The sequence below is a fragment of the Myxine glutinosa genome, chromosome 7 (assembly GCF_964187855.1).
Source record: "Myxine glutinosa chromosome 7, kmMyxGlut1.1, whole genome shotgun sequence".
Taxonomy (NCBI): Eukaryota; Metazoa; Chordata; class Myxini; order Myxiniformes; family Myxinidae; genus Myxine; species Myxine glutinosa.
The window spans coordinates 101,763,634-101,778,389 of record NC_136267.1 but is presented as its reverse complement, the minus strand read 5'-3'; the positions used below and the strand labels follow the sequence as shown (position 1 = coordinate 101,778,389).

Below are 14,756 nucleotides of genomic sequence, written 5' to 3'. Positions count from 1 at the left end.
CCACGGCGGGAGTATGCGCTCTACTGAGTGGCAATGGATTTACGATCTACGAACCGCACTCTTTGTTTATCACGTACAGCCATACTCGAAAAATCTGAATTAGCGGACGTTGGGGCCCAAAAGCATCCGATTAACTGCCGATACGACGCCATCTTACGACGCCATCGTATTGGCGTCTGCTGGGCGAAGGCGATGCGAGCCGTCCGCTGATTGGACAGTCGAGTGGTGTGATGGGTGGTGTGAACCAAATGGTCTTTATCGTCATTTTAATAAAGTTAAATGGAGTGACGTTTTTTGAAGTTTGAAGTTTTTTCGAATCGAAGTGAAGAAGTTTTTGAAGTTTTGATTTTGGAAACGTTAAATGGAGAAACAGTTTCACAGGAAGAGAATGCGATGCGATGAAGAAGAATCCATCTTTATTTTATTTTTTTGAACCACATTGAAGCTCCACGAAGTCAAGAATGTGAAACTACGTGAATGTAATAAAATAAAAATGTACATAAACGACACTTCTATGAAACAGTTTCACAGGAAGAGAATGCGATGCAATGCGATGAAGAAGAATCCATCTATTCCGCCATTTGTGCCGGTGTCATCGATGGCGGTGTACGCTAACCTCATCAGGTGGGTTTACCATAATTTCTTCCATATACTGTGATAACAACGAAGTGAAACCGATCAGCAGCCCATCAGTATCTGCTCTATTCACGGTGCTTAAGGTAATCCTTCAAATCATTTACGTTGACGAAGCATGGCATACGAGGCCCGTTCAAAAAGTTCACGGAACGACGTACTCTCAAAGGTCTGAGGCCAAAATGTTTGTTTTTTTCCCCCCTTACACAACGGAAACAACAACTGGATAGGTAGGGCCGAGGCCTACGCCTACGTTTCGCTCCTGCATCTGCCACCGTTCATGATTATCAAAGTAGGCTTTACCCTGTTCACGATAAGGTAGAAATCAGTGAGGTGTATACGAAGAGATAAAAGGATGGCATTGACTTCGAGACGGTACGTGATAGTTGGCTGCGGCTGGCTGATGCCACGTTTTTTTTTTTCCTAAGTGCCATGGATGCTGATGGACATAATAAAGGTATCGGCTGATCTCTCATCGTAATATTACCCGATGGAAATTAACTGTTTCTTTGTTTGTCATTTCCTGTGCAATAATGTCAAATTGATGTCAGACATCCTTTTCTATTGACAGCTGCGCTCCTTTTCAATGGCATCGTCTATTGATATGCATGTTCTTCTTTCATATAATTTTACACATGCACAATCACTATTTCAACTCTTGCAGACATTGGAAAGGAAGTTGACTCACAGGCCAACTCTCTGGCTCAATCACAGGCCGACGCACAGGCGATGTAATTGTGAGTAGCATTTTTGCACAAGTGAAAATTGAAAATACACGTTTTTGGTATGTGGCTATGTTATTTAGTGTTTGTTTTGTCTCTAACAATATAAAATACAAAGTCAGGAGGTGACACTTTATACACAGTGTAAGTTGGATTCTACAAAGTGTCGCCTTTTTCTTGATTTTGTTCACACAAATCCAACCCACACCATATAGTCTCATAAAAAATGGCCAGAGTGGTGCTATGCCGATTCCTATTACGAATCCATTCATTTTTCAAAAGTATATCGTAGCGTTGTCATTTAAGTAGATTGCAATAAATACGTTGTTCATATACGCACTCTTCATTCTCATCTTTCTTCCTAACTCTTACTCGGACAAGCAAATCCCCTATGCCATCCATAATGGTACACTCTATCCATACACCACATTCTCCCTTCCGTGGATGTTCCACGGGTTTCGGCTAGTATAATAGTAATAGTGGTAATAGTAGAAGTAGAAATAGTAGTGGTAGTAATAGTAGTAGTAATAGTGGTAATAGTAGTAGTACTAATGGCCGAGTGTTTGCGCCTAATAGTAGTAGTAATAGTAGTAATAGTAATGGTAGTAGTAATAGTGGTAATAGTAGTAGTAGTAATAATCGTAGTAGTAGTAGTAGTAATGGTAATAGTAGTAATAGTAGTAGTAACAGTAGTGGTAGTAATAGTCGTTGTAGTAGTAGTAATAGTCGTAGTAGTAGTTACAGTAGTCGTAGTAATCATGGTGATATTCCTCTAAAAAAAAAAAAAAGTAGTAGTAGTAATAAATAAATAAAAAGTAGTAGTAGTAATAGTAGTAGTAATTGTAATAGTCGTAGTAATTGTAATAGTCGTAGTAATTGTAATAGTAGTAGTAGTGACTGCAACCGTTTTCTTTGCAACCCAAAATGACAAAAAGAGGAAGAATAAGGACAATAAGAATAGTATTTCCTTCCAGACTTTTCATCAAATGGTCCTCGATGGATGATTAAGAAGAATACGATGGATACAATAGCCAAACGAAATTATTGACTGCCAACACCATGCAGAGGTTAAAAAAAAAATCAGGTGTAATATGCTGAGCATTTTGAGACCACAAAGAGGCTACAACAAAACTTGTTTCATGACGTACAATATATCGTCACCTTTATTTTTTTTACAACTTTATATTACCACAATAACTGAAGAATGGTTAGTCAGGGCTTGATTAATTTTTCCTCATCTTGATTTCCCAGCCGATGCAGATTATTTATGCTGCTGAGAACCTTTCATAATGGAGGAGTGCATGAGTATTTTTTATGGGCCTGGAATAATGTAAGGGTTTTGGAAATTATCAGCAGAATTCCAGCCCTGCATGAGTGTCTTTTGCAGTAATTTCAGGTTTGATATTTTCAAGCAATATAGTAAAACCTGTATAACAAAGCTTCTCCAGGTATAGGTAAGCAAAGTATTTGTAGTTCTACCATTGTGAATATTGGTTTATTGAGACATTCAAAAGGTCTTTTCTCTTGGAACTATTGTTTGGCTGCTCTAATGACGTCATAATCAAACTGAAGCTTTTCCCCAAGCATTTATTCTATGAAGAAAAAATAAATAGAAGATGGCCATTGCAAAAGGAGCCAAGATCAGCCAATAAAGGGAAATGCAATATCAATTTGAAGGAATATTTCTCCAGTGATGGTTGCAACAGAAGTAGCAAGCGAAAGTGCATTCTCTTGAAGCATGAGGTTACCCTTTGTTTTACTCTCACAGCCTGTCTGCTTAATAGCTTCACGTAGGTGAAACAATTAGGAATTTGAAGAGGGAGATGTATGCACTGGTTATCGTCCTCCCTTGGTGGAAGATTATTCCACCACAATTAGGCCTATTCCCTCGGCACCACAAACTTATTACGTGACTTTTTGCTGTTTGGTCCCTGCCTTTGAACCTGCTCGGGGTGGAGAATAGCCGATCTAAGCTGTCTTCCACTGAACATTTTGGCAATTCTTCTCTGGATTGAAATGATGAACTGGTGTTTCATCTCAGGGCATGAACCAGCTGTGGCAGAAATTCACCGGCGTTCCATTTGAAAGAATTTCAGAAGTTGCCCTGACACATGGACTTCTTTCCGGGTGCCAGATGTATGTCTTTTTTTTTTCTTTTTCTTTTTTGTATACAAGATTGAGGCTAGTGTAAGAGCTAACATTAAGGGTGTAGTACTGGTGAAAAATTGAGAAAACTACATAGGTACCTTTGAGAGGCCTTTACACAAAAACAAAGTCAAGTTAATATCTAGTTTTCAGTTTTTCTTGAAAGATATAATCTTGGCTTTAACTCAGACCAGTTTCAACGCTTCTTTGTCATATTACATGCATATAATTTGCATAAATTAGACCGTCAATAAAAAACAAGGAAAAACAAAGAACACATTTCTACTTCTATCTTCTATGTCACCTATCATTCTTTTCACACAAAACTTGGTACATGTATTATACATGTGTTACTCTACTACCTGATGAGAGGATTTTGTGAAATTATGTCAAATGTTCACTAATTAGCTAATTATGCCAATTACCAGATAAAACTTGGTTGTCCTTCAATAAATCCACAATGGCTAATCCTATAAACAAAAGCCTTCATCATTTTAAAGGAAGTGATATTCTGAATATCCTGTCCAAATTTCAGCCCAAAAGAATGATGCAAATTTAAAGTTATAACAAATTTCATGCAAAATATTATATTTCTTGTAAATTGCGTGTAAAGATAACAATAATGAGGGTTACTTCTATGACCTCTAATAGCATGGTTCTTGTTTATAAGACTATAAGGAAACTGTTCAGCTTAAAAAAAAATTAAAAAAATCACCTGTTCACCAGTACTACACCCTTAATGACAAAAAAACAAACGGACACATAAGACAAAATAAAGGGAGCGGGAGACAAGATGGGGAGAGAGGGGGGAAGCACACAAGTACAACATTTGAGAGCAGGGACATCGGGAGATCTGTGGGAGGGAGAGGGCTTGGGGGCAGGAGGCGTGGGAAGAGGGGTGTGGGTGGGAGAGGTAAAAAAACACATGGACACAGCAAGGACTTCCAGGAAAGAAGTCGGTATTTCTGAAAAGTGGATCTGGGGTGAATTAACAGGGGTAGTCTTTTACTTTGTTTACTGGATATTTGGTGATGTTGCTTATTTAGAATGATCATTCTTACTTTTCCGATAACCCTTATTTTTGCTATACCCACTTCTTCACTAGATACAGTAGAAGGATACTGGACCTGAGGATGTGCCTTTCCAAGGTTTGCTATTAATCGGACAAGTGGTTACCAAGTTATGGCCATTTATTTAGCAAACACATATGTTTTGTACGTGAACGAAGGAACAGCAAAGGACGAGAGCGAAGGAATGGCGAAGGACGAGAGCGAAGACCGAAGGAACGATGAAAGTTTTAATTTTTTTTTTGCATGTACGGTCAAGCTACAGCGAAGGAACCGCGTGTGTGTTTGTTGTTCTCTTCTCTTTGTGCTTTTCCTTGCGATGAAATTGCATATATACTGCCAACTTACCATATACTGCCACCAACTTAGTGAAAATGTTATTAATATAGAGTAATATTTGAAAACTTTTTTTATTTGAAAAATAACAATTTAAAAAAAAATTCTCCAACAGAGTAAAACGATATTATTTCACGCAGTTCATTTTTCTCCATCAACCTCACAATGATGAAGTCGATTTTTCCCAATAAATACTGGCAGATGTACAATGGATTGTTGTGGAATGTCTTCTTAACCCTGAAGAAATGCCCAACAAAAATCAGGTTTTCTGTAGAGCCATTTTCTCGATGTTGTGATGTAAACTTTTAAAGACGCCATTGTTTTGACTTCATCTTTTCCTGAGCTCCACCACAAATTATATTTGCAAGTGTTCGTCACAAGAGCCTCGCTATCCAATTATGTCTGACATGCTGGGAGGTGTACATGTCTCAACGAAATTCAATTCACATGGGTAAACTTGGTATTTAATTATAATACAATTTAATTTTCTTGAAATTGTTGTGCAGCAGAGTATAAGTATTTCGCCAAAACTGATCTCCATACTAACTCGATGAGAAACCCTCGACTGTGAAGACAAGTGGCGGCCATGTTGTGACATCCAGAAAATGACAGTATGATAAATTACACAAACGTACATTTAAATCAAGATGGGCAATTATAAAATTGTTATAAATTTCACATTTCAAAATTTACAATATAATTTTGGGATCTGTTAAAAATTATATTCTGGAACAGTTCATTTATAGATACACCTACATAATAGGTAATACATATTTGAATACGTAGTACTTAGCATTGAACCCGTCGCTTCGCTGAACATAATTACATAAATTATATATTATGTTACAGTACAATAACAGTTTATTGATAGTCAATACTGAATTTGCAGAATTTTTTAAAATTTCATTCAACCAATTAATGAATTGGTTATTAATTTTTTTTAATTTATTTTTTTTAATTCAATTTTAATTTTAATTTTGCTGTATTTTTTTATTATTTTTTTTTTATTTTCTTTTTTATTTTCCCAGAAACATTTTGTTTACTGCTAACAACCCAGTGTTAATTTTAGTAATACATACACTTATTTGACAAAAAAACGTATGAATTCGTTGAAGTTCCCAGGTGTCAGACGCTATGTCTTTTTTTTAAATCCAAGTTGAAAAATGTAATTTTCAGTCCTGAATAATACATCGCCATAAAGGCTTACTTATGGTGTTCACTGCCATCAGCGAATCGATTGGATGGGTTGAGTAATGGACCCCGGGATGACATGCATATCTGTAGAGGCCTAGTCAAGTGCTAGCTGTAACGCCGTCATGACCTGCCAGACATAATGCCATAATGACGTCCCAGACGTAATGCCGTAATGACGTCCCAGACGTAATGTTGTAATATCATCCCAGACGTAACGCCTTAATGACGTCCCAGACGTAATGTTGTAATGACGTCCCAGACGTAATGCCGTAATGACGTCCCAGACGTAACGTTGTAATGACGTCCAATACATTATGCCGTTATGACTTCCCAGTCGTGCTGGGCAATAATCGTGCTTTAGATTTACTATCGCGATAACGATCATCCATATTTGTTATCGCGATTATCGCATAACTCCTCCAACAATGGATAGAGGCCCTCAATTACAGAAATGAGATCAGGGCCATCTCTCAGGACATATCTCGTGCTTTTGATACAGTCTGGCTCCCACCTTGCTATCCAAGCTTTCTGCCTATGGCATCCAAGGCCAACTTCACACGTGGCTTACTTACGTCCTCTACTCTCGTAGCTATGAGTGAAATGTCTTTCATCTTGACAAATCTCACTATCTTCGAAAACACTGTCTGGAAACCATCAACCACCTCCGTCTACTTTCTCAACAATCCTCTTGAGGAAGTTCAGTCGCTCAACCTACTGGGTCTCACTATCGGCCATGATCTTTCTTTGGCGAACGACATTTCAAAGTTTGCATACAAAGCCAGCCGCAGATTGGGCATCGTCTGTCGTACAGTCCTTCCTTGGCACACCTGAACACCGACCTACAATGCTTTCATCTGCAGCTTGATGGAGTACTGCTCTCCCGTCTGGGCTCTCGCCCTGCCTCACACCTTGCTGAGCTTGATGCCGGGGAAACTAAGGCCTTGAATATTATTGGAACCTCCTGCGATGAAGCTGAGTCTAAGGGCTTATCACTTTGCCATCGCTGACAGGTCAGTGGTCTCTCTGTCTTCTCTTGTCTCCTTTCTGGTCTTGTACCCTCTGCTCTTTCCATACTTTTTTCTCCCTCTTTTGTACCCTCTTCTCTCTCTCCTCGCTCCCCCACGTATCTGCAGAGTCCACCATCAACCCACTTCTGGTGAAAATACCTAAATTCAGGATCAATGCTCACCTCCATTCATTCATTCCACTTTTCCCACCTGTAGAATCAACTTCCACATCCTCTTCAACCTCATTCTGCCCTCCAGGTCTTCACACAGCTGTTCACCACAATCTCCAATCGCCCCCAAGTCTAAAATCATAATATTTTCCACCCTCGTTAACCCTCCCACATTTCACCCAAATCCCTCCTCCTTCCAAATTTCTAGTTTTCCCTCCTGAGAGTTTCCTTCTGTACCCATCTTGTCCACCCCATCTATCCTCTCCTGCCCCTCATTCTTCCCCCCCACTGATTGTTTGTCCAAGTGTCTCTCTACCCAGGTCGAAAATCCCATAAAATCCCATAGAAATTTAAACCAGTAGGATGTACGAGTTTCAATAAGGAAAGTGAAATACTGGACGAGTAGGAAATGCCAATAAAAAACCAGTAGGTTTTTCTGGATTTCTGGATTTTGTCTGGTTATTTTCAACAGGATTGAAAATAACCCCCAAAAATAACAGGATTAAGGCTAATCCCCGCTCTAGCAGAGGAAATGGTCTTAAAATGCCTGTTGTGTTTGTTGTGAAAATAACCAATCGACATACACTACATGCTCAAAGGTATGCGAACACCCCTTCTAATTAGTGGATTCGGCTGTTTCAGCCACACCTATTGCTGAAAGGTATATATAATCAAGCACACAGCCATGCAATCTCCATAGACAAACATTGGCAGTAGAATGGGCCGTACTAAAGAGCTCTGTGACTTTCAACGTGGCACCGTCATAGGATGCCACCTTTCCAACAAGTCAGTTCGTCAAATTTCTGCCCTGCCAGAACTGCTCCTGTCCTGTAAGTGCTGTTATTGTGAAGAGGAAACGTCGAGGAGCAACAACAGCTCAGCCACAAAGTGGTAGGCCACACAAGCACACAGAATGGGACCACCGAGTGCTGAAGCGCATAGTGCGTAAAATTAGTCTGTCCTCGGTTGCAACACTCACTGCCTAGTTGCAAACTGCCTCTAGAAGCAGCGTCAGCACAACAATTGTTCGTTGTGAGCTTCATGAAATGGGTTTCCATGGCTGAGCAGCTGCACACAAGCCTAAGATCATACGCAATGCCAAGCGTTGGATGTAGTGGTGTAAAGCTCGCCACCATTGGACTCTGGGGCAGTGAAAACGCGTTCTCTGAAGTGATGAATCACGTTTCACCGTCTGGCAGTCCGACGGACGAATCTGGCTTTGGCAGATGCCAGGAGAACGCTACCTGCCCAAATGCATAGTGCCAACTGTAATGTTTGGTGGAGGAGGAATAATGGTCTGGGGTGGTTTTTCATGGTTCGGGCTAGGCCCTTTAGTTCCAATAAACGGAAATATTAACACTACAGCATACAATGACATTCTAGAATCTAGACGATTGTGTGCTTCCAACTTTGTGGTTACAGTTTGGGGAAGGCCCTTTCCTGTTTCAGAATGGCAATGCCCCCGTGCACAAATCGGGGTCCATAGAGAAATGGTTTGTCAACATCGGTGTGGAAGAACTTGACTGGCCTGCACAGAGCCCTGACCGCAACCCCCCATCAAACACCTTTGGGATGAATTGGAATGCTGACTGTGAGCCAGGCTTAATCACCCAACATCAGTGCCCGACCTCACTAATGATCTTGTGGCTGAATGGAAGCAAATCCCCGCAGCAATGTTCCAACATCTATTGGAAAGCCTTCCAAAAGAGTGGGGGCTGTTACAGCAGCAAAGGCGGGAGGGGGGGGGGGGGGAACCAACTCCATATTAATGCCCATTATTTTGGAATGAGATGTGTGATGTTTGAGTGTCCACCTACATTTGGTCATGTAGTGTATGAAGGAAAATCACATGCCAATACTAGGAATCGAACCCAGGTCCTCTGGTGAACTGTACCAGTGGTTTAGCCTCAAAAACACAATTCAATATGGAACTGTGTGTTTTGTGTTTGTTTATAAGAAAACATAATTAAAGTATGTTGTTTGGCCTATATGTTGTTGTTATAGGTAAGTATGTTGTTAAGTATGTTGTAGACTCTATGGGTTTTCAGACCAGTTAACTATAATGGTTTCTACAGGACAAGGTGAACTTAAAGGTTCCTATTGGTTTCTCTGAGATTTTCGAACTGGGTATTTTGTACTTCAACTCCGCTGTTGCTGTTTCCTCCCTCTCAACTGTTCCTTTTGTCCTGCTGTGTCCTGATCTGTTAAGTGTACCTTGTAGCTCTAGCTCTTCCATGAGCCTCAACTATGGATACAGATATATATTACTTCTTGAAATATCGTGCTCCATATCGTTTTTGGCCCTTAGTCAGGGCCCTTAGGGATATTATGGTTCAAATTCTTCCAAAAGCATCAAATTTGGCGCAGACGTTGCCCATGCCATACTCTTTCGATTTTTGACGGGCGCCAAGGGCGGTATGATCCGGGGACCATACCGGTTCATCCCGCCATGTCTCCTGACCTATGACGTCATAATTAGGATATGCATCCAATCACATGGCGTACTATAAGTGGTCAAAGTTCAAAATGAATCGATCGAAAAATGAAGGCAGGGATCCATTTTTAAGGTTTTCATAAAATCCAATATGGCCGCCAGATCACATGACCTATGACGTCATATTTATGACATGTATACAATCATGTATACATGAACCCGGATCATGATCGCACAAAAATTAAACACAAGGATATGGCATACAGTTCATAAAACATCAAAATCCGTACCTTTGTAATTAGACTGATGAACTGCATATGCCTGAAAATTAGGAAACAGACATGTAAATATTTCCTCTAATTGTCAAAAATAAGGTCAGAGTTCGATTACCCAATCCAGAAACATAAAATGGTGAACCTCGCGTAAATCTTGACAAAAGACTCAAAAACCGACGTGTTTGACTCAAAAATGACCTTTAAGATGACCTTGAGGGTTGACCTTGACCTCGAATCATCCAAATAACATCATAATTGGATTCCTCGACCTCGAAAACCCCTGAAAAGTGGTATCATACATGATTCCAACCCTTTTGGTTATTTAACTGATTTTCCTCTAATCCGGGTGGCGGCCATTTCGTATTTCGCCAATATGGGGCCCCCGGGGGGGCGCCCGTCTTGGCCCCGTCAAAAATCGAAAGAGTATGGCATGGGCAACATCTGGGCCAAATTTGGTGCTTTTGGAAGAATTTGAACCAAACGGCCCCAAAATATCCCTAAGGGCCCTGACTACCTCTCTCTCAATAAAGAAGAATCATTTTTGTTTAATTTCATATCCAAATCCTGATCTTCAACAACATCGAATCAGTTCGTCCTTGGCACACACACAATCTGTCTACCAAATTTTGTCCGAATCCATCCATAACTTTTTGAGATATTTTGCTCAGAGACGGAGACAAAAAGCAGGGGTGAAAACATATAACCTTCATCCACCTTCAATGGCGGAGGTAACGATGAAGCAGTACGGGAAGGTAAAAGAACAAGCAAACGGCTGCACGGACCATCTTTCTTGCACAGCTCACCCCCCACCAAGCACTCTGAGACTACTGCTGCCATACCCAGAAAGAACCACATAAAGTGAAACGAAATCAAAAGGACCAACCAAAAACCAATTGGAACAGGGAGGGAGAAGATGAGGATGTGCGTTGATGCAAGCCAGAGATGCGTGCTCGGTGTATACCGTGGTACGACAAGGAGCCGTCGAAGGTATTCACGTATAGTCGCTGCACGTCTCATCAATAATGTGGTTGTTATAACGTGCTTCTCTGGTTTATTACAGCGGAGCGGGATCCGTCTTGGTAGGCGGGACATCACAAAATGGAGCGCGCGCCCAAGCCCAGTGTATTTTTAGCTCGCATTGCTCCGAGAGCTCCGCCCATGCGCACGCGGAGTCGCGGGCGAACTGGGCGGGTCTGACCTTGAACTATCGAAAAAGGGGCGGAGTGAGGGGCGTGGCTCAGATATTCCTCGAGGGTGCGTCATCGGAGGACCGTTCGAAACTCCCAGTTCGAACCAGAAACACCAGCGAAAGAGCATCGTTTGCAACCCCGATGCCTCCATATTGCTTTTCTTTTCGGTTGCGCTTCCCATCTTTGCCTTTGATGATGCAGGTAACGATACCGATGGCCACGTACCGTGGTCGTACTCCGTCTCGACTTAGCATCGCACCTAAGCATATAATTTCTCTCGTTTAGTTACAGCTCCGACATTCCACATTGCAGTGCTCTCGTCTGGGACATTGCAGCGTTTCTTGCACCTGATGCTGACATCTTTTCTGCACCAGCAACATTTTAAATCACCTTTGCAGCACTCGCAGAAAATATCCGAGCGCAGCTGAATTGCTCCCTGGTTTGGGCTCCAGCTACAAAATCTATGAGCTCCAAATCCCAGAGAAACTATTACAGGTATTCATGCGGTTTAAGCTAGTTGTGCAGTATTCTGTGACGTACCATAACACTTATGATGAGGGTACGTTTTGAAAAAATTGAATAACAGGAATTGTTACATAATAACGTTAAGTATGATCCTGGTTGTCCAGTCTGGGTTCGGTGCTGCACAGTCAGGGTGCTGCATCAATGAGTACGCCATCCCTCAGATGGATGGGGACCCTTCCTCTGGATGTTCAAGGTCGCGCGGTGACTTTCAATGACATTTCCGGTACGTTCGCCAAAATTCCAAAATTTCTGCCTCGAAAAGCAATGGAAACAATCCGATGTATTTGCCCGCCCAGGAATTGCTGCTCCGGCAGCCTCCGCCACACTGCAGAGGGAGAGGGTACACGATTAATGGGCTCTTCGTGTGATTTATGCGTGCGGGGTCGACGTTTAAGCACGTTATGTCGTCCGTGTGTGACTCAAAATGATCTCCCAGCTCCAGTAACACAGTTGAAGTCAACCGACGTGCCCTTGATATAGCTGGTCCACGAAAAGCTCAAGGCTGGTTCATCGAGGTCGGTGCCATTATGTTGTTGCATCACTGTGTCAGACAACATATCTGAGCGAGCGGATTTTCCCTGTGAATTGTGCGGCAGTGTTTGATTTACATATAGCTGCACAATTTCGATTTTACTTTGAGATCAAATTGAGATGTATTTTTGTGTTGTTAAAACATCACAGCATGGATTGGCGGAATGGTCTGCAGTCTCTACACTCCAGAGGTACGCACATTCCCCTCTAAAAAGTCTGGCCAGGGTTTGAAATCCCGACCCAGCTATAAACTGTCATCCTGGTGTTTCAGAGGCATGGTGATCCATCATTGTGTGTGCCATCCTTCGAATGGACGTTAAACTGGGCGTCCCATCTGCCAACAATAGTTGGTGGACGTTAAAGATCCCACGTATATCTTTTGTGTAGAGTAGGCAAGGTATCGCTTGCAATTCCTGAACAAATTCCTGGAAAAAAAATAAATCCTGAACAAATTACAATTTCCAATTCTAACCTACAGGGGGCGCTGCATCAGGAGCACAGCCACGCTCCCAACAATAATGGACCTCGCAGCCACAGGCTGCATATGATATGAAATGAGATGACCAACAACAACACAACATGCATTTTAAGGCCATTTTCCCTGCTAGAGCGGGGGTTAGCCTTGCGGTCCCCATGACAATCTTCTCCATTTTGCCCTATTTTCTGCATCTCTCCTTGTTAACCCCCTTCCCCGCATTTCTTCTTCCACCATCTTTAGCCAAGTCTTTCTCGGTCTTCCCCGTCCTCTACTTCCTTCTACATTCATTTCCATCACTCTTCTCAACCAGTCACTTTCATCCTTCCTCAACACATGACCAAACCATCTCAACCTGTTCCTCTTCACAGCATCAATCACAGGCTCTATTCCCATCATCTTTCGCAATTCATCATTTGTCTTCCTCTCTCTCAACGATACTCTGCACATCCACCGAACCATTCGCATTTCCACCCTTTCCAGCCTTCGTTGCTGCTCTACGTTCATTACCCATGTCTCGCTCCCATAAATCATAACACTTCTCACACATGCAGCATACACCTTTCCCTTCAGCTTCAACGACACTCCCCGACAAATGAAATGACCACAACATAATAATGATTTCCATTAAGCTAGATTATGGTCGGGATTTATAAACAAATTTGCTTCATAATATCCATAATGCAGGGTGTTTCAAAAAGACCTGGACAACTTTGGTTGTTAATATAATTAGGACAAGAAAAGATACAATAAAACAGATACCCTCTGTTTTATATGATACAGAAACTCATTGAGGGTTCTTTCGTTTCAGGTCTAGTTGTTTATTGTAAAAGAAAATGGCGACTCCACAGGAGAAATCCCAGTGCATCGAATGGTTCATTGAGACGAGATCCGACGCAAAGTTCAGTGTCATTTCTGTACAAGGTATGTAATGAATCCGCCATTGTAGACTAGTATGAGAGTGGTACAATTGGTTTAAGGAGACTGGAAATTGTCAGAAAGAGAAAAGTACCGGTTGACCAAGTATAAGTGCAGCAGACGTTGAACGAGTGCATGAATCATTTCAACAAAGTCCCAGAAAAGCAATCTGACACGCATCCAGAGAACTGGGACTACCAACCACCATTGTACACAGGATTTGGCATAAAAGACTCAAGCTTTATGCATACAAGGTGCTAATTCTGGAGGAACTCAAACCAAATGATGGACCCAAACGCAAGGTGTTTGCCTTGGAAATGCTCAGTCGCATAGCGGATGACGAAGGTTACCTGAAAAAGGTCTTGTTCACAGACGAAGCTTGCTTTAATGTATCAGGGAAGGTCAACCGGCATAATGTGAGGATATGGGGCTCTGAAAACCCCAACATGGTTATCGGACGCATACGCGATAGTCCAAAGGTCAATGTGTGGTGTGGCCTTCTCCTTTACCGCTTGAATAGTCAGTTTTCATTTGCGGAGGATACAGTGACCTTAACAATTTACATGAACATGTTGGACGGATTCACCTCCCCACGGATTGAAGACCTGCAACTCGATATCATTTTTCAACAGGATGGCGCTCTCCATCATTGGGCATTAGTCGTCCGAGCCGTCCTGAATTAAAAAATATCCAAGTCGTTGGAGTGGCCGAGACTGACCCACGACCACCAGACAAAACCCCCTTGATTTTTTTTCTGTGGGGTTTTGTCAAAGACGTTCTCTACAACATCAAGGTGGCAAACCTGCAGAATCTTCATTCTCGGATCACAGCTGCATGCGCACTGGTGGACGCAAACATGCTGAGCGGAACTTGGCAAGAACTTATGTACCTCCTTGATGTCCTGCGCACAACAAACGCAGCTCACATTGAAGTGTATTGATGGTGCGCACAAAACTTTACGAGTTTCTGTATCATATAAACCAAAAGGGTGTCATTTGTATCGTTGTCATTTGTGGTTCTAAATATATTAACAACCAAAGTTGTCCAGGTCTTTTTGGAACACCCTGTTTGGTACATTTGCGGGGCAAAACTTTATGCGGGCAAAACCCCATTTGCGGGGCAAAACTTTATGAG

The 14,756-nt window shown here is 41.8% G+C and overlaps 1 protein-coding gene across 3 annotated transcripts in view; it reads left to right on the top strand.

The window, feature by feature from the left end:
- LOC137431621 (uncharacterized) overlaps positions 1-5,115 on the top strand; it is a 110,689-nt gene extending 105,574 nt beyond the window's left edge. For 2 of the 3 annotated variants that reach the window (XR_013624125.1, XM_078782069.1), the window contains exons 3-4: positions 1,298-1,370; positions 4,606-5,115. Coding sequence is in view for 1 of the 3 variants with exons in the window: in XM_078782069.1 (XP_078638195.1) it covers positions 1,298-1,368 (71 nt within the window). In the remaining 2 variants the exon portion in view is untranslated. Of the gene's footprint in view, positions 1-1,297; positions 1,371-3,396; positions 3,492-4,605 lie in introns of all 3 variants that reach the window. The other variant, XR_013624124.1, reaches the window with a different exon arrangement.
- Positions 5,116-14,756: the final 9,641 nt, after the last annotated feature.